General features: G+C 38.9%; 1 protein-coding gene across 2 annotated transcripts in view; it reads right to left on the bottom strand.

Annotated features, from left to right (window-relative positions):
• Nucleotides 1–23,481, bottom strand: part of CSMD2 (CUB and Sushi multiple domains 2) — a 1,007,626-nt gene that overhangs the window by 284,792 nt on the left and 699,353 nt on the right. For both annotated transcript variants that reach the window (XM_072610105.1, XM_072610106.1), the window contains 7 exons: nt 16,300–16,626; nt 13,132–13,326; nt 9,272–9,410; nt 8,625–8,812; nt 7,117–7,305; nt 6,818–6,934; nt 1,547–1,762 (listed from right to left, as the gene is read on the bottom strand). In XM_072610105.1, coding sequence (XP_072466206.1) covers nt 1,547–1,762; nt 6,818–6,934; nt 7,117–7,305; nt 8,625–8,812; nt 9,272–9,410; nt 13,132–13,326; nt 16,300–16,626 — 1,371 coding nt within the window. The remainder of the gene's footprint in view (nt 1–1,546; nt 1,763–6,817; nt 6,935–7,116; nt 7,306–8,624; nt 8,813–9,271; nt 9,411–13,131; nt 13,327–16,299; nt 16,627–23,481) is intronic.

Here is a 23,481-nt window from a genome sequence, read left to right as displayed (position 1 = left end):
CAGAAAGAAAGCACACGTAAAGGTACATACCAACATATAAGGCAAAGACATAGATAAAGACAGAAAAAAAAAGGTTATACAGATACTCAAAAAGATACACCCAAGGATTCAGAGAATGAAAATAGGAAAAGAGACAGAGAGAATGAAAAGAGAGAAAGAAAGATAATTAAATAAAGGAAAAAGGTAAGAATGTGTTTTGGGGTTATCTGTTACCTGAGATTATCTCCCACCAGTTTCTTGCATTATGAGATTATTGAAGTATATGTTCAACAAATTCATCCTCACACTCCCAACCTGGTCCATCTTCCCCTTTCATGGTAGGAACCATGTCCTCAAGTTGTTCTTTCTATGCTCACAGATTCAATTAGCTTCTTGATTCTGACTGGATGGGGATGGGGAATGGGGGTTGGTTGTATTTCAAAAGAAGAAAGTGGAGATGACAACATTTAACCCTAAAGAATGAAGTTCTAATGGAGAAATCTCAGGAATAGTAATAGGCCTATTTGGAAATTATTGATTGTTGAGGGATGTATGGCTTCCTAGTTTCTTTTACATCCTAGCAAGTGGTTGGTCCCCTCTGTTTATGCCTAAGGCTTGCAATTTCACTAATAGCATCTCTCAATCTTAGAAAATATCTCTTGATTCTGAGTTAGAATAATTCACTGGAACAAGGGGTTGAAAGTATGAAGAAATAGCCTCATTAAATAAAAGACTCAAACTGCATATGAACCTCAAATGCAAAAGGTCCCCAAATCATCTATAATATCAGTGGCAAGTGAGTAATCAGTATAGGCTCCAAATCAAGGTGAGAGCATGCCTCCCATAAGGCAGTTGGTTCATAGTTAAGAAGACCACTGGGATCAGGTCTCAGTCCCTCAAACAGAAATTCCTCCAATATACAGGGAAGAGTATAACAGTCATGTCTCTCTCACACTTTACCTGGCAATTCAAGGACAAATCTAGGACATCTCACAGCCAACAGGAAAACTTCCCTGCCTGATAGTAGGGAAGCAGAGATTCAACAAAGTTAAGGAATATAATTTCTAAAGCTCTAGTCCAACACTCCTGCTATGCAAGACTGGAGAAATGTAATTACAGAGATATATATTTATTACCCCTACTCAAGCAAGGATGAGGAAGCTAAAAGAAAACGACTTTTAAAAAACCCAATAGATTCATTTTCTTATATTTATTGTTATCAGAGGTTGTGAAATGGAAGATGAGATGACTAGGGGAGAATATGGAATTCCTGTTTTCTAGGGCATAGAAAAATCTTCAAGTGAAGCGCAATGGCTAATGCTGAGTAAAAGAATACAGATAACCCTTAAATTGCTCCAAATGAGAGTCTACAAGCACATTCCTGCTTGGTAAATCTCTGCTGGGAAGTTCTTTGTGTCAAACCTAAAGGCTTCAATCACATACTAATAAAAAGCTTTCTCTTTAGATTTTTAAAGTAATATGGAACCTGTTTAGGAAGAAAACTATGAAAGCAGAAAAAAGTCATTAAAGGGTTACATCTGATTCCAGGAATCTGTAAGCCCTTTACCTGAGAACGTGATGTTGAATCCTTCATATGACATGGAGAAGTCAGAAACAAAGCGGATCTGGGCTGTGAAGTTGCCATAGAGTCCAGCACTTATGGGGGCAGGGAGCCGGGAACCCGTCAGCTGCTTCAGTGGCTGTGTAAAGCTGCCATTCTCAGTGATGAGTAGATAGTCATGACCACTCTCCAAGTGAAAAGTATGAAAAGTGAAGTAAACACCTGAAAGAAGAAACCAAGGGGACGCGTTTGAGGGAAGTCAGCATGGAGAGGCAAAAATCAGTGACTGGGTCAGCCCCAAACGAGGTGTGTATCTCAGCTTCACTTTAAGGGAAGAGGGATCCATATGCACCAAAGACTGTGAAGATTATTCTAATTTGCAAATACTTTTCATGTATACACATATATCTCTATTACACACTGCTGCAGAATCCACTGAAAAATTACCTGTTATGTCTACTGCCCTCCCACTGTAGTTTCAGTTCCCTATATCCCTACCATGAACACTCACAGTATATTCAGCAAGGACATATTCCTCTACACAGGTAGAGATACAAATGAACACTCATCTCAAAATCCAAGGGTTTTAGGCCTTCTTAGTTGAATAAGACTATCTTTAGGATAATCAACCACCCATGGCAGCTGAGAACTCTTTGTTTCCTAAACTATTTATTTCAATATCCATTTAACAGTGGTGCACATTTTTCTCTGCCCTACCCTTCGTATAAATGACCACAGATAAACCAGTCATTTCCCATCAAACCTTTCTGAAATAATGAAGTTAATTCATTCAAAGCATAGAAATATTGGAATGAGGTGCTGCTCTTTCCATGTAGTCTGATGGGTTAATTACTCCCAAATGTCAAGAAGCAATCTCTGATGAAAGCATAAATAAGAATTTCTGCTATGTTAAATCCCTCCTATGCACAGTCTGGAAGGTATGGGGAGTGATATGGGGTCAGGAATCCTGATCAAAACACAGCAAAGGAGCTGGTCAATTCCTTGTATATATGGAATCTTTTAGTCAAAACCCAGGTCTTTTAGTCAAACTACAATACATATATGTGTGTGTGTGTGTGCATGTATATATATGCACACACACACACACACACACATATATATATATATATATATATATATATATATGTATGTGTGTATATCTTTTATGTATGTATATCTTTTAGTCAAAACCCAGGTCTTTAAGTCAAACTGCAATATACCCACGCACACACACACACACACACACACACACACACACACACACACACACAGTCTTCAATCATCTGACTGGCTCAACATCTACTTGACAACCTGCACCCCATCATAAATAGAAAACAGAAATACAGAACAATTTAGCGTTGATGAAAAGGGCACTAACAATGGAAGAGATCAGGAAATCCCTCACTTCTGAGTCCAAACTTGAGGTGATCCTTGAAAGGATCTAAAGATTTCAAGAAGCAGAGGGAAAGGGGCATGGGCCTTAATCTATGCAAAGATCTGAAGAGGGATATGGAATGTAAGATACAAGAACACCAAGCAGTGTGGCTAGAACCTAGTATAGGCAAGGAAATGACAGTTTCATATTCCTAGTACAGAATGATAAGATCATGTCAAATTGGGAAGGGTTTTAAACAAGTATCGCTGACACTTCCCACAGTTACCTAGCCATTGCCCCATTCTTTAACCATCTCCACCCCAAGGAAAGCTTGGACGCCACCTTTTGACTTCTGATGGGTGAACACTTTGCTTGATCTTGCTGTGGCAGATGTTTCAGCTAAGGTAATTCAGACTCTTAAAGGTTTAATGGAGCTTAACACTAAATGAAACGTAGTAGAATAACTATGAGAATCTGTGGAGTTAAGAGAGGAAAGAGAATTAACCATTGCAGAAGGATTAAAAAAAAAGAGAGAGAAACGAAAAAAAGGTGGGGAGTTTGGGGACTAGGAGATCACTGGTAGAAAAACAATTTCAGTAGCATGGTAGAGAAAGAAGCCTGAGTAGAAGACAAGGAGAGAAGTGGGGCTATTAGTTGTAGCCATTTTCAAAATGTAGCAGGGAAGTGGAGGAAAAAGATAAGATGTTAGATGGACGGCAGAGAAGATTCAAAGGAAAGATTGTGGAGACCTAAGCATGTTTTTAAGGGCATACAAAGGAGTCAAATGAGAGTAATGTGATTAAGAGACAAGTAATAACTGCTATAATAACATTATAGAAGAAACAGAAGGAAATGAGACCAAAGCCCCAGGTGAAAATATTAGCTTTAATGTGGAGAAAAAACATATCTTCTTCTGTGACCAAAGGAAAAAGAAAGCAAGGCAAGGCAAGAGGTGTTTCCTAGGTGCCAGATACTGTGCTAAGCACTAGGTACACAAATGAAAGTTACAAAGGAGAGTCCTTGCCCTCAACGGGCATTTCAACGGGGAAAGACACCACACAAAAGAGAATGCTAAAAAAGCAAGTTGACTGGCACCATACCAAATTTAGAAAAGTCAGGAGTGTACCTAGGATGAGTATGAAAGTTAGCTGACCTATGTATGTCCCTCTCCAAAGGCCCCAGGAAAAAATCTCAAATAAGAGAACTGGATTGGAATGAACAAAGGTTCCAAGGTGAGGGGGTCCCAGGCACTGAGAAAGTTTCTGGGGTGGGCCTGCAGCAGATGCAAGGTGTTATAAGCCCAAAAGTTATTCCAAGAAGGGAATAAGAAGCTCTGAGGAGTGGAGGAGGGGACTAGAGAACTCAGATCAGATGGCATTAAAATTTTAGGTGATAGAGATGACTGTGTCACTGACTATAAATGTGGGAGATACGGATGTAGTTGGGGACATAGCAGGTTGCAACTGGTGGGAACCTGGTGGGAAATTAGGTCATAAATTAATAACAAAAGAAGAAAACAATTGTTATTGAGCAAAAAGAGTCTAGCTGAAATTATATGCCATAAATTTGTGGTAAACAAAATCAATTACATTTCATGGCTTTCTCCAGAAACACATAATCACTTTGGAGTCAAAGTATAGAATCAGATAGTAGGGGTTATGAATAAATAAGGATTTAAAATATTCCAAATTGGGAGAAGAGGGATTAGTGAAAAAACACAGGCTCAAAACTGAGCATGAAAGGAAGTGAAATCAGTAGAGCATAGAAGTCTGGATTAAAGATGAACTCAAAGACCAGATGTCACAATAAGGGTGAAAAGTAGCTTAATTTGAGAGTAGGTTATAAAAGTGGACATGTGGAAAGATAAAAGTCTGTGCTCAAAGAGTCAAAGTTCAAACTTCAGGTCTCTGGAAGTAGTATAAATCTGTAAAAACGTAAGAGCCAAGATATGCCATGGCAGTATGTGAAGCAGAGTGAGATTGAGGAATTAGGTAGTCAGGCTATTTGAAGGGTATCTAACATGAAAACCAAATTCCCCAAGGATGAGCCAAATATCAAAGTCAATAAGAAATTTACTAAAGTGCCTTGGAGGTTGGCAGATAACAAGAATGAGAATATGGATGTATAAAAGGACAAACTTGAAAAGTGAAAAAATTATTGACGAATGGAGGTAGCATGATGGTCTGGAAGTCCCAGGGTTGGTAAAGAGCTTGACAATAACTTCTTTTAGCTTTATTAGGGGAAGAAGAAACAGGCAACAATGAAGATGGTTGGAATGGATATGATATCATCATCAGGTGAATAAAGTTTCTGTTAAAGCAAAGTGGTGAAGAAATGTTGGTTCAAAAATCTGTAGTTTATAATGTAATGTAACATAGCATAACCCTTCCAAGTTTGCAAAATTCCTTCCAAATATGTCATTTGATCATAACAAAAACATTGTGAGGTAGGAGCTATTATCATCCCCATTTTACAAATGAGAAAAATGAGACTGAAAGAGGTTAAGTGTCTTGTCCAGGATCACATAGCTATTTAGTGTGACACAGGACTTGAACTCAGTCTTCCTAACTCCAAGTTCAACACTTGTGAACTTGGGGCATGAATGAGGAATTTGCTGAGAAAAGAGTGTTTCATATGCAATCAAATTCCAAAGGATGTGCTCTTTTAGCAAGGCTAAAAATTGCTTTAAAAATATTTCTGCAAATTGTATAGATAATTCCCCAAAGGGCATATCATCTTTGCTCTTCGGTGAAGGTCAAATTGCTGCTCCGGGAGTCAGAGCCTACTTGAGGCTTTTCATTAATTGTATGGCCTCTGAGTAGCACAGATTTCAGTTTACACAATGAAAAGAAGCAGCAAAATCTCTCTCTGTATCAGACAAAGAGTCAGGGAAAAGGGATAACTTTCCCCTCATGGTCCCAATAGTTCCCTAGACATATTAACTAGTGAAGCCAAGGAGTAACTTTCTTTGGACAGGTGAAGTTATTAATGGGTCTTAATTCCAGGGCATGGCTAATCAATAAGAATGATAATGTTTTGTAAGGTTTTTTTAAAGTTTTCAAAGCACAGTATACATTACCTCATTTTATGCCCACACCAATCCAATGAAGTAGAACTATAATTATCTCAGTTTTACAAGTGAGGTAGCTGAAACTTGGAAATGGTTAAGAGTCTTACTCAAGGTCACATAGGGAGTAAATGTCTCAAGTAGGATTTGAAACCATTTCTCCCTCACTCTAAGTCCTGTATTATATCCACTCTAACTACTCCTTAGGGAATAATCCACATGATGTGCCTTCAGGGCTATCCTACAAGTCTGAGTATAGTTTTAAGCTGTTAAATCTTAAAGGATATTTGGAACACCTATATAGTTAAGGATATAATACTTTGGAAGGGAAGCAAAGGATTATGCGAAGGAATTTTGGTAGACTTGAAAACTGCTTGAGGACTAGTCCATCAAACAAGACTGGGAAGCTCTTGGAAGATAAGGTACCTGTGATAGATTATGCCACCTCATTCCAGATTTACTGTCAGCAACTGACATTGAATGAACCAGCACAATAGTAGGAGTTTCTGGACACCCACTGGGGATAAGTTGGCTTAAATGAAGCTAGCAACAACCCCAAGCCTCGTCCAGTACCACATATGCAAGAAGAGCTCTGGAACACTCTATTTTAGCCCAGATCTGATGCTGTCCACTTGCTCACCATACCAGGCACCTGCTACTCCCCAGTAATTCTACACAATAATACCCAGAAGAGATTATGAAGGCTGGAAGAAGGGATGTGACTCTTGTAGCAGAGACACCTCTAAAGAAATGTCTATGTTTAGTATGAAATCACATAGGTCACTCTTTGGCGAGGTATTTTACTAAGAAATCTCCAGAACATGTTGAGGCTCACCTTTGCCATGTGATGTTTCTATCACCCAAGTACAGTTCAGGTTGTTAGGATAGAAATCAGGAAAACCTGGTGAGAGGATAGTACCACTGGAGCCTTGGATGAAGCCACCACAAAGAGCTGCAGGAACAGGAGAAAGAGGACCATGAGAGGATGAAAGGATGACTTAGATGTTCTCAGAAACTACAAACTGACCATACCAATAGGAACCTGGTACTCTACCTGGTCCTCCCCACACTTCTCTGCCCCTACCCAACACACAAACAGTTAAAGACGAGATCTAACCCAACTTCCCAACTTACCTTCACAGCTAGGGAGAGCTCGGCTCCACTGAAAGTTGGGCTCACACTCCAGTGCCTCGCTGTCACTTAGAGTATAGCCAGAGTCACAACTAAAGGTCACCAAAGCACCAACATAGAAGTCATTTCCATGACGATGACCATTCACAGGGATCCCAGGGTCTAAACAGTGGTCTGACTGTATTGTTACAGCTATAACAAAAAAGCCACAGTCAGAAGAAAGAGCTCACAGATGTAGCAAAAAACTCACAGCTGGAAATAGTATATTACAAAAGGCTGGAATAATCTCATCATGGCCTACCCTTAGTTTAACTTCTTAGCCTCATTTGTGGAAGTAGGGAGTGGGGATGGGGAGAGAAGTGGTGAAAAGTGATAGGATAGAGAAAGGGAATAAAAACTGTCCTTTTGAGGGTTTCTATCTGCCAAGGTACCCATGATCCAACAGTAATATATCCTTGGGGTAGGAATGTTTTTGGAGATACACTGACAAAGAAAATTTCTTTGTTGGCCCTATTGTTTCCCAGACAGTCTGATCAAAAGCAAGAACCCAAGACCTACCGATGCCAAAACTCTCCTTGAACTATTCCTAAAAGGAAGGTGATCAGGAAAGCGAAATTGTCACACAGGAAGATAGTAACCAAGACTCTACTGGTGCATTGCAATGCCCTCTGAATTTAGCCAGGCTATGCATCTACCACCTCTCCCCACATTCTCTATGCTTGTCAGCCTGGTCATTTTCATATACCAGCTCAAATCACATTATATAGCTCCCCTAAATGCTCAGGCTAATTGCCTGAGAAAAGTCCCAGAAAAGTGCTGATATAATTATTCTGTACCTTACACCCCAGCTATTCCATTTAGTCCCTAAAAAAATAGAAATATCTCAAAGAAATGAGCTAATGCTATGAATAGTCTCACGTGGACTGTTATCTCCTCCTGAGCTCTCAACTCACTGCAATCCTCTCAGACACCAAGCCACAACACATCGTTATTTTCTAAACTCTTCAAAGAGCAATTTCTTTTTCCTCCATCTCTCCTCAGAGAGGAGAATTACTTCCTACCAAATCTGCATGTGGGCACAGTAAGACCAAGCAATTATTCCTCCCAATAAAAAGGGACAAACAGAGACCTTCTGACATATCTGCAGTACTGGGTATACAGTAACTGTTTGAGGTGTGCCTTTAAATGTAGGATACAAAATAATATGGTGAGAGGGTAATGTATTGGTAGTACTCAAGATATTTTGATGCTAATCTTGGTTTCTAAGCTGAATCCTAAGGTGGATCACTCCCCTCTTTGGGCTGACCCATAAAGTAGATGGGTCTAACATAGTCAATCTGTAAAGTGACCTCTATCTATAAGACTCTATGAGTAGTAATACACATGGAGAATCATAACAGAATCATGGTACAATAGAACTCAGTGTCTCACTAGCTTAAGCAGTCCTTTCCTTCACCAGCAAGGACGGGATCTTTAGGTCACCCTCTTCCCCCACCCTTCCCAGCACTCACTCTCATATCGGATCTGGAAGCCAATGTCCGAATGACTCTTGTCTGTAGAAAAGAGGAGGTAGAGGTAGTTGCTAGTGCTGATGAGGAACTGGGGAACTTGGGTCCCATGGTAGACTCCTATTAAGGGTGATGAGTATGTACGTCCATCTCGGACTTCCAATGTATCATAGTTGACCTCTGTTTTAAATCTGCCAGGGAAGGAAAAAAATCTTACATAAACAATGAACTTCTCATTCTTTCAATATGACAAAAATCCTAAGTTACAAAGAGGATTCTTATTCAGAAATTGATGGGAATAAGCGTCTGAAGTGCAGTACAACTCTGAGAGTGATTTCTTTGCGAATTCAGGTTTCTGGAAAGAGAAATAGATTTAGGAAGGCTAGGTATTTGCCTATAGTTTAGATTTTCTTTAGTGTAAGTTGCTCTGTTGCATTCAATTCCCCAGATCTGTGGCCACTGCAAGGCTTGGGATCAAAATTAAATATGTACTTGGGACTCAAAATTTTCCTTTTCAGAATTAGGATCACAGGCAGAAAGATATTCCTCCCTATTGTCACAAAAAAACCTCATTTTCCTTTCTCCTTCTTCCATAAGTTCTCTCTTGTGATTCCCACCCTAATATCCTCCATGTCAAGTTGTATAAGCACCTGTCAAAAGTGATTTTGATGGGGTATCCTGGCTGAGCTTCAATCACCCACACACAATTCAATGCATCCTTGTAGAAGCCAGGCCAACCAGGGGAGAGGATGGTGCCACTAGGAGATGTCAAGTGACCACCACAGGGTGCTGTTGAGAGGAGAAAGGGAGAAAATGTCAATAAAGATCTCAGATTGATCACATGGTAGTAAATTTTGGATGAGAAGATACTTCCAAATATCTCTATCCTATAAATATTTGTATGGTTTGTATAGGTTGTTTAGGTAATGTTTCTTGTTTATTTTTTTAAAGAAAATTAAAGCAAACAGGAACTATCAATTCTTTCCAGAAAGGAAATTTCATTGACTTTCTCCAATCACATTATCTGGGACTTCCAAAAGCTAAAAGAAAGATAAAATAAAAATAAAAAGACCAAACTATGAATAGTCTTCATTAACTCTTGTCAAAATATTACATTAGCATTCTAACCTGTCTCCCTGCTACTAGAATCTCTCCTCTCTGATCAGTTCTCCACATAGCAGGTAAACTGGCATTCCTAAGATATAGAATGATCATGTCACTGCTTTGCTCAGAAAATTTCAGTGGCTCCCTCTTGCTCCTCGGTTATATAAAATACAAACTCTGCTACTTGGCATTTAAAGTCCTTTCTAACCTGGCTCCATCCCCCCTTTCTAGGCTCCCCTTTTTTCCATACCTCCCCAATTTTCCAGTCAAACTGGTTTACCTAGTATTTCCCATATGTGACATTCTACCTCCAATCTCCATAACTTAGCATAAACTATCTCTCCTGCCCACGCCTAGAATGCCCTCCCTTATTCCCCTATTCATTTCCACTTCACAAAATCCCTATCTTTCCTGATGATCCCTGTTCCTAGTGCATTCCCTACCAAAATTACATGATAGATGTTTTATATTTCTGTTCATGTTACCATAGAATGTGATTTCCTTAAAGTTAGGGACTATTTCATTTATGAATTTGTATACCCAGTGCCTCACAGAGTGTTTGTAACAGTTTATAAATTTATGATCAACAGAGAAGTCTGGAGTTGACATGAAAGAAAACAGAAGTCCCTTTAAAGGTTCTTGAGCAGAGGAGCAGTATGAAAGCACTAGTTTAGAAAGACTAAGCTGAGCACCTGGAAAGAGACCAGAGAACAGGATATTGGGGTGGTACTCTAGACATCAACTGATGGGTAGAAGCAGGAATGGAAAAGAATAGATAAGACAGGTATTACAAGAGAAGAATCTATAAGACTTGGTGATTATCTAGATAAAAGGATGACAGAAATGGACGATTCAAAAAGGACTCCTAAAATTTCTAGTCCAAGTAATTAGGTAAAACAATACTATCATTCATTTACTTAAAGTGGAATTTTGGAGAGGTAGCTTCCTGTATGGAAACATGAGCATCTAGCTCAGGCACTGTTTTCAACACACCACTGCTTTTACCTTATGACCTATAACAGAAGCAACATGGTACAATGGAAAGTATACTGGATTTAGACATGGAAGACCTATATTCAAATCCAGTTTCGTTGGGGTTTGATGCCACTCAAACTCTACTTAATAGAAATGTGCCCCTGGGCAAGTAACTTATTCTTGGGGGGATTCAGGCTCCTCATCTATAAACTGAGAGGCTGCCCAGATGACCTTCAAGGTCATTTCCAACTCTAAATCTATATTCTATGACTAAATCAGGGCATCTAGATGACACAGTGGATTGAGTGCCAGGCCTAGCTAGAGTCAGGAAAACTTATCTTCCTGAGTTCAAATCCAGCCTCAGATACTTCCTAACTGTGTGGTCCTTGGCAAGTTGTCACAGCGCTGTTTGCCTCAGTTTTCTAATCTATAAAATGAGCTGGAGAATAAAATGGCAGACGACTCCAGTATCTTTGCCAAAAAGACCCCAAATGGGGTCAAGAAGAGTTGGACACAACTTAAACAAATAAAGAACAAAATGATCAAACTGTCAAGAACTATAATTAAATCATAAATCTTCCGCCTAGTATTTAAAGTCTCATTTTTAATTCCCAACAACTATTCCCTGCCTTCGGGTCTTACACCATTTTTTCCAAGCTCAGATTGAATCAAGGTCTTTTACTGCAGTCCACAGGCACGCCAAACCTGTATCTCATGTTTTTATGATACACCATGACTTTTTTACTAATTGTGTGAGGTGTATAATCTCTTTATTAACAGCTCAGTAACTACAAGCTGTCGCATGTATGGGGCCATGAAAAAAGCCTTAGATTGGAATTCCAGAGACCTATAATGCAGTCTTGGCTTTGCACAAGTCATCTACCATCTGTGAGGTTCATTTTGCTCATCTAAATATTTGCAATATTGACATCATATAAATTCTGCGAAGAAATTGCCTACATACAAATTTGAATTAGTATTTCAGACAGCTAGGTGTTTCAGTATATAAGAGCTCTGGACTTAGAGTCAGGTAGGTATGAGTTCAAATCCCACTTAATACACTTACTAGCTATGTAACCCTAGATGAGTCATTTAGTCTCTCTCAGTCTCAGTATCCTTATCTATAAAATGGGAATAATAACAGCGCCTACCTCTCAGCATTGTTGTGGGGATCAAATAAAAAATACATGTATAACACTCTAGAAACCTTAAAGTGATATATAAATGCTAGTGATTCTCATGCTTATTTAGCTAATAACTGAGCACCTAGAAGGCGTGGACTAGATCTTCTTTGCTCTCTCCTAGCCCAGCTTAACAGAATGCTTGGACCCCAGAACTCAATAAGTCAAGTTAATAAGCATTTATTAAGTGCCTATTATGTGCTAGTCACAATGCTAAGTGCTAGGTATGCAAAGAAAGGCAAAAAATAGTCCCTGATCTCAAGCTGCTTATAATCTAATCTAATATGTATGTAGACACACATACACACACACATACACATATATATATAATCTCATCTTATATATATTATATAATACTACATTATTGCAAGCAACTATATTTAAATATGTACAGGAAAAAGTGGAGATAAACTTAGGGGGAAAGCCCTGGCATTAAGGGGATCAGGAAAGGCTTCTTGTAAAAGGTGGGATTTTAGCTGGGGCTTGAAAGGAAGACAGGGTGCTTAGTCAATGATCCTTAGTGAAATGAGTAGTAAAAATGCTAGGTGTCCATACAGGGTAAAGAATCTTAAACCTACAATTACAAGAGAAAAGCAGCATGGTGACAGGTATATGAACTGCCATTCTAGCTGAGGTCAATGTAGCAGCCCCGGAAAGAGACTGCCTCTCTTTGCGTTGTAATTTCTGAAGCAGTGGGCCATCATGATTCACCAAATGTCTAAAATCCCATCATTATTCTAATAACATATTAGCTTTTATATTTACAGAGCACTTTATAAATTAGAGAGCACTTATACACCTACAATCTTGACAGATTCCCCTTTATAGATGAGGGCACTGACATTTAAGGAGGTGGAGTGATTTGCCCAAGGTCACAATTATCAAGTGGCAAAGAGGGAAAAGAAGCCATCTCTCTCAAGTCCATGTTCAAGACTGTTTCCAGTTTATTTAGCTACCTGACCTTAGAGCTTATTCCTTGGGGCATAATCTCTTGTTCTAATACATAATCCTAGAGGAGATATATATTCACCATTACTAGATTCAGCATGTCAAAAATGATTTTTAACATCGTGTGTGGCAGAGGGGTCTTTAAAGAGGATGGATCATTTAAACTTTGCTGACCAAAATTCTACTCCTGTGGCAACGGGGACACACTCCTTTCCCAGCTCCCCCTCCCCCTCACAGTGAACCATCACCTCCACCTCCCCCACCCCCCAGCCTCTCCACCCCCCAATGGGGAACATAGGTACCTTCACAGCGAAGCACAGCATTGTTCCAAACCACACTGCCCTCTTTTAAGATGCAAGTTACTGTTTCTGAGCCATGAGTCCCCAGGAAGCCCTCATCACAGAGAAAGGAGATGGAGCTGCCCAACTGGAGGCTGTCACCAAATCGTTTGCCATTCACTGGAACACCTGGGTCAGGGCACTCGTTGTGTCGAAATGCTGTGTGAGATGGAGGCTGGTTAGCCTGGGCTGACTCCAGAAATAAAGCCACCACATCACAGTCACCAAGCCCGGACCTGCGCCAATGCCTTCCCCAAAGCCTGCAATGGAGGGGAAGACAAAGTAGCCTTCTTTCCACCTCCCACTCTAAAGCTGGGTCCAGTCCAGGAACTAGGCACTTGAACATAGAAAGAGAAATTTTTTTTCTACAGTTTGCTGATGCAACATTGACCGAATAAGCTGTAAAATCAAATTTATTGCCTACTTCAGAAACCTTCCGCAGTATTATAATGTCATCTCCGGAGAAGATTAGACACAGTCCTGTAGTTGATAAGAGAGATCCAGACTAAGCAACCTTGCCTGAAGTCATCTGTTCCATTTCCCTTCCTTCAAGACAGGGTTTCCTCTCAGCCATCCCAGGCATATAACAATGATTCCATACAATGAAGATCTTCCAACATTCCTTGAAATAATTCCTTTGCCTTTCTCTGTCATCTATACTAGTGGTCCTCCAAAAGCAGATACCCATGATCTTTAATAAAGCAAGCTTCCAATGGAAGACTTGTTTTGTGCCTGAATGGTCTAAGGTACTTTGAAGAATCTATTTTTTCTTTACTCTGTTTTTGAAATTTTCACATTCTTGAAATTTTGTGGTAAGGAAAGCTCCAGGGTAAGTAGAGAAGAGTAATGACCTGAAGCTTGTGTCTCAGCTGTTTTGGGTCTGACTCAGGAAGGAAAACACTCAAGGCAAAAAGCCTGGTAAATTTTGTCACTGGCCGTTAGCTGGGAGAATTAGCCATTGTTGCTAGTGGCAGTTATAATGAATTATAAAGCCATGAATGAATGTGCAGCACAGGTGCCTTGGAAAACACTGCCTTTAAAGGAACAATGTTAGTTAACCTGTACTGTGTGTTTTCTAGCTGTTAACCATGTTAAAACCCATCACTCTATTCATTGATCTTTCCTTACACAACACACACACATACACACACACACACACACACACACACACACAAGACAAGAACATTTAAATGAAATATCTGCCCTGAAACTGATTGTCAATAACTGTTCCTGCCTCTAGCTAGCAGATACAATTAGGTAAAACAGTTAGGGCTCTGGAACTTTACCCCACTCATCCTCTTCACCTCTATGTCGGTTGTCTCCTCCCTTTCACCACCTCTTAAAACCTTCAATACCACTCAAGAATAAGACCAAGTACCGTTTCCTACAGGAAGCCTTCTGGGATACCCCAATTTGTTATCTGAAGTTGTTAGTGCTCTCTTTCCAATTATCTGTCATTTATTAGCTATGTAATTACAAGTGAGTCAATTCACAGGGTTCTTGTGAAAACCAAATGGGATAATATAAGAAAAGCACTTTGCACACTTGAAAGTGCTACGTATGATCAAATGCGATCACGTGTTTCATGAGCATTAAAGCACTAGTTGAATGTTAGCTACCATTATAAATACCATTATGACCTAAAGCAATGCTAAATGGAAAAGAGGAAAGAATAACTATATTACTCCAGAGTAAAATTAGCACCAAAGGGTAGAAGTTATTGGAAGAGAGATCTGAAGCTTAATATGAAAAACAACACAGCTATGTAAATCTAACAGCTGGTTCTGGAGTCACAAGATCTGATTTTGGGTTCTGGCTCTAACATTTATCAACCTTATGACTCTACGAAAGTCCTTCGTTCTCTCTGGTCTCAGTTCTGTCACCCAAAATATAATGCTTCCACAACTGACCTCACAACATATGTGAGGAAGAAAGTAAACCTTAAAGTATCATACACATACAATGTGTTGCCACTGCTATTACAAGAAACAATTTTCTAGCAATTAGAGGTGTCCAATCATTAAAATGGCTTCTTCATAGGGAAGTGAGATCTTGAATACTGGAAGCCTTCAAACAGGCTGGATGATCATGTTATCCAGATAATGCAGAAAGAATTCTCACACTGAGTGAGAGGTTAGCTTTGATGCACTCTAACTTCTGAGATTCCATGAGCATATATGCCCTGAAAAATTTGACAGAAACACAGGCATGGATCCATATCACACACAGAATTCTATTACTTGTTCTTTCTGCTTAGAGGTACTATCAAAAGTACTGATAAACAGGGCTGTGCCAGTCACACAGCATGAACATGCTAGCCCAGAAGCCTGAGGCCATCTTCAAATAGTTGAGACTTTTTGCTAATAGTTCTTCCATCTAACTCTCCAAATAAACTAATCTCTCTTCCACCCTTCAAATATGCTCAAGCTAAAGAACGCGGTCTCTTTAAATTCATTCTTATATAATACAATCTCCAGTCACCTTCCTTACTCTGGGAATATTCCAATATGTTAGTGTCCCTCCAAATATGTGGTACCCAGAACAGAATACAATATTCCAGATGGAGTGTGACTAGGGCAGAATACAATGGCACTATAACCTCACACATTCTGGGCACTGTGTTTCTAGTAGTGTATCCTAAAATCAAACACGTTCTTTCTGGCTGCCAAGACATAATTCTGCATTAAAATGAGTTTATGGCCCACTACAAATATTTTGGATCTTTTTTCTTTTTAACATAAACTATCCTTTATTTCTTTCTCCATCCTTTATTAGTCTGATCCAACACCTGCCACTGTGTTCAAGAGGTGAGAAGAGGGTATGAGCATAAGCTAGTAAACAGGAAAAATGACCCCAGACCCCTGCAAGGGATACTAAATAATAGGGATGGGGATATTTCTCTGGCAAGAGAAACCTCAATCATCCCAGAACCCCATGTGCCTTCCCTGGCTAACCCTATCCCATGTACTCTCTAGCCCCTGCTATAATGTTGCTTCCTTATTTCTTCAGAAAGAGTGATATCCATTATTCTAGTTCCTGATCTCTCCTACTGGATTAGTAGCAAAATTCCCTACCTCCTTCCCCATGGTCCACACCCACAGAAGAAGGCTAAGGAAGGATACATTGACTCACTGGTGAAGGTGATGTTAAAGCCTCTTTTCCCTGTTGAGTGGTCCGTCTGGAACTCAAGGCGGGCCACGTGCCCACTGCTGGTAAGTGAAGAAGGGATCTGGCTTCCTGAGAAGGTGCCCAGAACAGGAGACTCAGCTGTTGCCCCATCTTTGATGGCCAGGAAATCAAACTGAGGTTCCACGTCAATATCATTGAAGGCCAGATGGATGCGACTCTCAGGCTTGGCGAGGATGAGCCAGACACAATGCAGGTGGTTGCCATATTCTTCAGGATAATTTGGGGATAAGACGATACCAGATGGGCTGGTAAAGTTGAAAAAGCAGGAAACTGAAACAAGAACAGTAGCGAGTCAGGTCTTAACTCTTGACACCCACCTTCCCTATCAAAGGCCTTACTTAGGCTTTTCACATCATTTTTTTTTTTTTGTAAAAAATAGGAACAAAAGATGATGATAAGAGATTCAGAAATGTCAGTTCTCCTCTACATACCAAATTACAAAACAACTAGTAATTAGTTCTAATTTTCCACTGGGACTGAATTATGCTAGGGAGAAGTTGGGTTGGTTTCTAGACTAAACTGGAATGTGCTGATGACCAACACTGAGATTAGGAAAGGTTTCAGTAAATAAGAACAATACTGTACCTCCGCTTTTTATACTTGTTTACCTTTCAGAAATACCTCCTTTTATACCTCATGGGGCCTGCTGTTCTATTACAATGGGACAATGAACAAAAAAGCCAGGAGTGATAAAACTCACTAGTTCTCAATGAAGTGTGGGGAAATCAATGGCCACCTTCTGAGGGAGGCAAGAAAACTTTAAAAGGAACTCTTAGAAGGGATAATGTTGAACCAAAAGTCACAAAGCACTAATGGAGAAATTTCAAGTATTAAAGGTAGTATATGAAGCAGATCTTTCCATAGATAAGCCTATTCCACTTAAAAGACATTCCAACAAATGTATTCTTTGGCTTCTATGAATTGAAAAATTGATACATCTCCAGCAGGGAAACTTTTCACTACACAAATGGTTTCCCTCATTTCAACATTCATGTGGAAATGAGGGAAGTACTTTAGATCAAATTTCTGCCTTCTTCCCCGTTAGCCAGTTTTAGAGTATAGAATCACTGTTTGCAGCAATTTATTCAGGCAATCGAACAACAAGCATTTATTAAGCCCTATACTATATTCTAGGGACTACGCTAGATACAGGGGACAAAACTTAAACCATTCCTACTTCTAATGCTCATGTTCTATTGGGGGAGACAGAATATACATAAGTATATACCAAAAAAGATAAGGTTATTGGAATGGGAGTCACTAGCAGCTGAAGATATCAGAAAAATCTTCATATATAATGTATAACTTGACTGATTTTTGAAGGAAACCAAAGGATCTTAAGAGATGGAAAGAGACAGCAGTATCTTTTGGGCATGGAAGAGCGCTATGCAAATTCATGAAAAAGGCAAATAAAGCTACCTATGCAAGAAACAGCAAAAAGGATGATTGAACTAGCTCAGGGTCCATGAAGAGGATTATAATATAATATGATATATATGTGATACAGCATGATATGTGATAATGGTATGTACTGTAACATAATGTATCATACTATATAGGTAGCTTGGAGAAAAGTTGCAAATGGCATTAAATATATTAAAAAATAGGGAATTGTATGTGAATCCGGAGGTAATAGAAAGCCACTGGAGTTTTTTGAGTAGAAGAGTGCCACATAGGCTTGCCCTTTATGAAAATCACTTTAGCAGCTATGTGGTAGATGATTTGGAAAGCCAAGAGACTTGAAGCTAGGAAACCAATAAGGAGGCTATCACAATAGTCCAGGTGAGATGTTTCAGAAACTCGGCCAATCAATCAAGGTGGTCATGCAAAAGAAGAGAAGGGAACTGATTGGAAAGATGTTTTAGAAATAGAATCAACATCAGTTGGCCAGTTATTGAATATGTGAGACAAAGGAGAGTTGTGACTAAGGTTTCAAACCTGAGTGAATGGGAGGGGCAGGATGGTAGTGCCCTCATGGGATGGTAAGAGGGGTAGGCTTGAGGATAAAGATAATTGGTTCTGTTTTGGACTTGTTGAGCTTAGGATATGTAGGAGATCTTCTGACAGGGCCCCAACCCCCAACATGGGCTCCCAAGAAAAGCAGAAAGATGTCCTCAGAACATTCTGATATGGGCTATGGTGAGATTCACAGAGGCATGGCTCATTAGCTCCTTAAAGGAGCTCTCTTCAATGGCACCCAGACTACAATCCTGTTACTCCCATCTTTACACTTTGTGCACCTAGCTTAAATTATCCTTATTCAAAATCATCTTTTCTCTAATTACCAGTGCCTATTTGTGAAGGAGCCAAAATATTATGTAGCATACATATCTGAGGAGGGGAGGGATTTTTATTTACTTATCTGTCAAGTGTTTAATGATCCCTATATTTGGAGGTCTTACAGTGGAGGTTGAATGGCCTCTCATCAGTAATATTGTAGAGTCCATTCTTGCTCAGGTATTAGTTGAACTAGATGTTCTATGAATATGGTAAGCTTGGTGGTGAAACACTTAAAACTATTTAGAAGCCTCTCAAAATGAATAAAAAACCCTCAGGGAATTAGCATCTTACCAAAGTTAGAAAGAGAAAGAGATGGAATCATACAATATGAGTGCAAGAAGGCATTTTAATGATCACCTCATCTAAGTCTGTCACAGTATATATGATATGATACTGAGGGGAAAAATGGGGAGGGTGAGTTGTCTATGATCACAGAGTTAGCTAGTGGTAAAGCTGGACCTATAAATTAGAACTCTTCACCGCTTTGATCATCAAAAGCAGGTGTAAGGATCACAATGAAAAGAAAACAAATCTTCTAGAAAGAGAACGGGGTTTCCACCATGAATATGAACTGATTTTATTGAGTCAAGGATTCAATTAACGTCTGCCTTTAAAGATCTGCCATGAAGAAAATTGCCCAATGACCAAATAATCTGACCACTCTACTGTACAAAGATCACCCTTAACGTCTGCAACTACGTGGTTGCATTATTGCTACTTAAGTGGTTCAGGGAAGAGTCAAGACAGAAGTTCTTAAAGAACTGAACTACAGAATAGTAATGCTGAAAAAGATAGCTAAGGTTATCTAGATCAAAACCCTTCTTTTATTTTCAAAAAAAAGAAAGAAAAACTGGGTACATGAAAGAATCTGTCTAAGCTTATTTGTCTAAGTTCAGTTAGAATAACTGAGATTTAAAATCTTGATATCCAATTTGCTATTATATCTACTTCTGTCTTCCTCTAACTTCCCCTGCAAAGAGATTTCTTGGACTGACCGTGATATTTAGGTATAACATGCTATCTAGCACCACCTTACCTAAATCTCTCTGCCTAAATGACATGTGTTCCTTCCTACTTGTCCTTCCCTCCTTCTCTGCCTGCCTTAGGTATCAAGGTTGAACAAACATCCAGTATATTATATACTCCTTGAGGACAAGAACAGTCTTTTTTTTTCTTTGCATAACATCTAACACAGTACCTGGCACATGGCAGGAAAGAAGCACAGGAATATCTAGATCTATGACTTCAATCCTTATGTAGAAACTCCCTCCATGAAAATAGAAGAAGGCAAGAGAGAAGGGAAATTAACATTCATATAACGCCTGCTATGTGTCAGAAACTGTTCTAAGCACTTTTACAAATATTATCTCACTTGATCCTCACAACAACCCTGAGTTAGGTGCTATTATCACCTTCATTTTATAGATGAGAAAACTTTAGAGGTTGAGCAACTTGCCCATGGCCACATGGATGATAAGTGGCCGGATTTGAACTCTGGGTGTTCTGATTCCAAGTTCAGTGCTTAAGCCACTGTGCCACCTAGCTATAGGCATCTACTTTAAAGAGTGGAAAAATCACCTAAAATTTCTAGTCCTTTTGTTACCTAAGGAGGACTGCAAGGATTAGTCATGTGTTTGTGTGTTAAAGGCATTAACTGACCCTAGGTGTTCCAGCCCTGTATTTAGAATTCCACCTTGTCTCTTTCTTAACAGAAAACTAATATTTAATTGCTCGGTAAATTCAAATGAACCCACACAATCTCAGGGGGCAGCTGTTCGCAGTGTGATCTTAGGATCATAGATCGTGAGCTGTTAAAGACTACTTAATTCAATCTACTCATTTTGTAAATCAGGAAACTGAGAGTAGAAAACTGGAATGACTTGTCCAGGGTCACAAAGCACTGAGACCAAAGTAGCAGAGATGAAATTCAAATATGGGCCCTCTGACTTCAGATACAGCATTCTTTATAATACATCAACATTTGAGGAGAATAGAGATTCTTAAATACCTACCCTCCCCCTGATTATAAAGTAAGGAGTATCAATTATTTAGCAGAGGATAATTTATATAAGGAAATGAATGGTGTCCCCTTGAAGATGATGTCCTTGGGAAGTTACATTTCTTCTAATTTGTCACTGCACAAAGCATATTTCGGCTCTTTTTTGAGAGTGATAGGAGGAGGCAACATAAAATACCAACCATCAGCTACGTAAAATAATCAAGCTTATTACTTCAGAAATACACCTCTTGGACTATAGATGGGATTTCCTATCTTGATCACTCACCTCATTCACCAGATCCAAATCTAAAAGTCAAAGGTGGAACTGGAGAATATCACCCTTCAGGGCTGAGACTGCCCTCATTTTGTCTTTTTAGCCTCAGAGCCCAGCATAAAGCGTTCTACGTAGTAGGCACTTAATCAACAAATATTGACTTTGAACTGAGGATGCTGGTATTTTTATATATGTGGTGTTTTACTTATTTAGAACCACATAGTTTCCCCTATGTAAAATGTAAACTCTCCAAAGTCAGGTTCTATCTCACTTTTGTATTTGTGGCTACAGTGATGGGCACAAAGTAGATGCATAACATGCCAAGGCAGGTACATAGCATATGTATAGCTTAGGTTGGATCAGATGAGGGATGGAAGGCAGGAAGAGAGTGATGGAGGAAGGTGGGAGGCAAATCTGGAGAGAAAAAATTGTAAAACAGGTATTGAAAGAGGGTTAAAAATCACCCAAGTTTTGGGAGGGACTTAGAACCTCAGCACAGCCCACAGTGAGGCTAAGCCAAAGCTACCTCCAAGAAAAAAAAATGAGTGTCATGGTCTAGCACCCAATTCAGGCAGAATTGAAGTTACAGAAAGAATAAAAAATATAATCCCTACCTGTCCACCCCAGATCTACCTCCCATACATACTCTTCACCCATTAGTTCCTACTCATTGTTTAATGCCCTTCTAATAATTATGTCGTCCATGAAGCCTTCCTTAACCTGTCTTTTCTCACCAACTGATCCTCACAGAGCATTGTTTAAATCTTTCTAATATAATTAACCTGAATTACTGTGTATTATAGTTACCTGTATAATGTATTGATCTTCATACCTTAATCTACAGGAAGGCAGGACAATGTTTTATCTAAATTATGCATTTTTCTGGAACTTAATAATTGTGTGAAGAAAGATAAAGATCTTGACATGGTATTGTTAACGATATTCAAAAAATCTTCCCCAGGCTCTTAAGTTAAATTCCGAAGATAAGTTCTTAAGTTAATTTAGCATCATCATAAGAATTAGTTTACAGTCTTCTGACCTGACTACCAGGCCTGTTTTCTAGAATGGCTGGCATTTACAACTCTACCAACAGTACATCAGTGTCTCTATTTTTCCACATCCCTCCAGCATTTGTCATTTTTCTTTTTTGTCACATTAACCAAACTGATGGATGGGAGGTGGAATTTCAAGGTTTTAATTTGCATTTCTCCAATCAATAGTGATTTAAAGTATTTTTTCATGTGATTATTGGTAGCTTTGATTCTTCTGAAAACTACCTGTTCATATCCTTTGACCATTTAACACTTGTGGAATGGCTCTTACTTTTATAAATTTGGTCCATTCCCAATATATTTGAGAAATGACCTTTTACCAGACAAAGGTGCTATAATTTTCCCCTAGCTGCTTGTTTCCCTTCTAATTTTAGCTGTATTGGTTTTGTTTCTGCAAAAACTTTTTAATTTTATGTAATTAAAATTATCTACTTTATATCCCATGATCTTCTCTGTCTCTTGTTTGGTCATAAACTCTTCTCTTATCCATAAATCTGATAGGTAAATCTTTTCATGGTACCCTAATTTACTTCTTATCACTCATTGTGTTTCAATCATTTATCTATTCTGTACCTTATTTTGGTACCCAGTGTAAAATATTTCTGCCAGATCATTTTTCAGTTTTCCCAGAAATTTTGTCAAATGATGAATTTTCCCCAAAAGTTCAGATTTTCAGATTTATCAAAGACTACATTACTATGATTACTTACTAACATGTATTGTATAAAGAATCTGTTCCCCTGATCTACCATTCTATTCCTTAGCCAGTACTAAGATTGTACATCAGATTATTCTAATAATCACTGCTTTGTAACATAGTTTGAAATCTGTTACTGCTAGACTGCCTTCCTTTACCTTTTTTCATTGATTTGCTTGATATTTTTTATCTTTTATTTCTCCAGATGAACTTGTTAGTATTTTTTTCAAACTGTATAAAATAATTCTTTAGTAATTTGATTGGTATGGCACTGAATATACAAATTAACTTAGGTAAAATTGTCATTTTTATCATATTGACTCAGCCTACCCGTGAGTAATTAACATTTTCTCCAATTGTTTAGATCTGTCTTTATTTGTGTGAAGAGTATTTTGTAATTACGTTCATATAGTCCCTGGGTTTGTCTTGGCACGTATTTTCTATCTCTTCCAGTTGCCTGGGGAAGTATCTACTCCTGGAGGGCCTTCTCACACTTAAGGATTATGGAGACTAAGAGTAATAGATAACACAGATACTAGCTAGAAAAATGCACTCCATTGCCTAGTCTGACAAAACTTGGTGAGGAAAAAAGGGCCCCAGGTTTGAATGAATTTTGTTATATGCAATAAAGAGAAGATAATATCACAAGTTAGTAACTCTAAGTAATCAAGGGGAATGAATGAACAAATAGATCCATGGATGGATGGATGAATGAATGAATTGCAAGTGCTTACTATGTACAAAACATTGTAAATGTCTCATTAGATTCTGACAGAAATGACAGAGCCACTTGAAAAAAATAAACCCTCCCATCCACACACTT

This window comes from Notamacropus eugenii, chromosome 5 (assembly GCF_028372415.1).
Source record: "Notamacropus eugenii isolate mMacEug1 chromosome 5, mMacEug1.pri_v2, whole genome shotgun sequence".
Lineage (NCBI taxonomy): Eukaryota > Metazoa > Chordata > Mammalia > Diprotodontia > Macropodidae > Notamacropus > Notamacropus eugenii.
The sequence above is the reverse complement of the archived record's forward strand: the minus strand, read 5'-3'. Positions and strand labels throughout refer to the sequence as shown.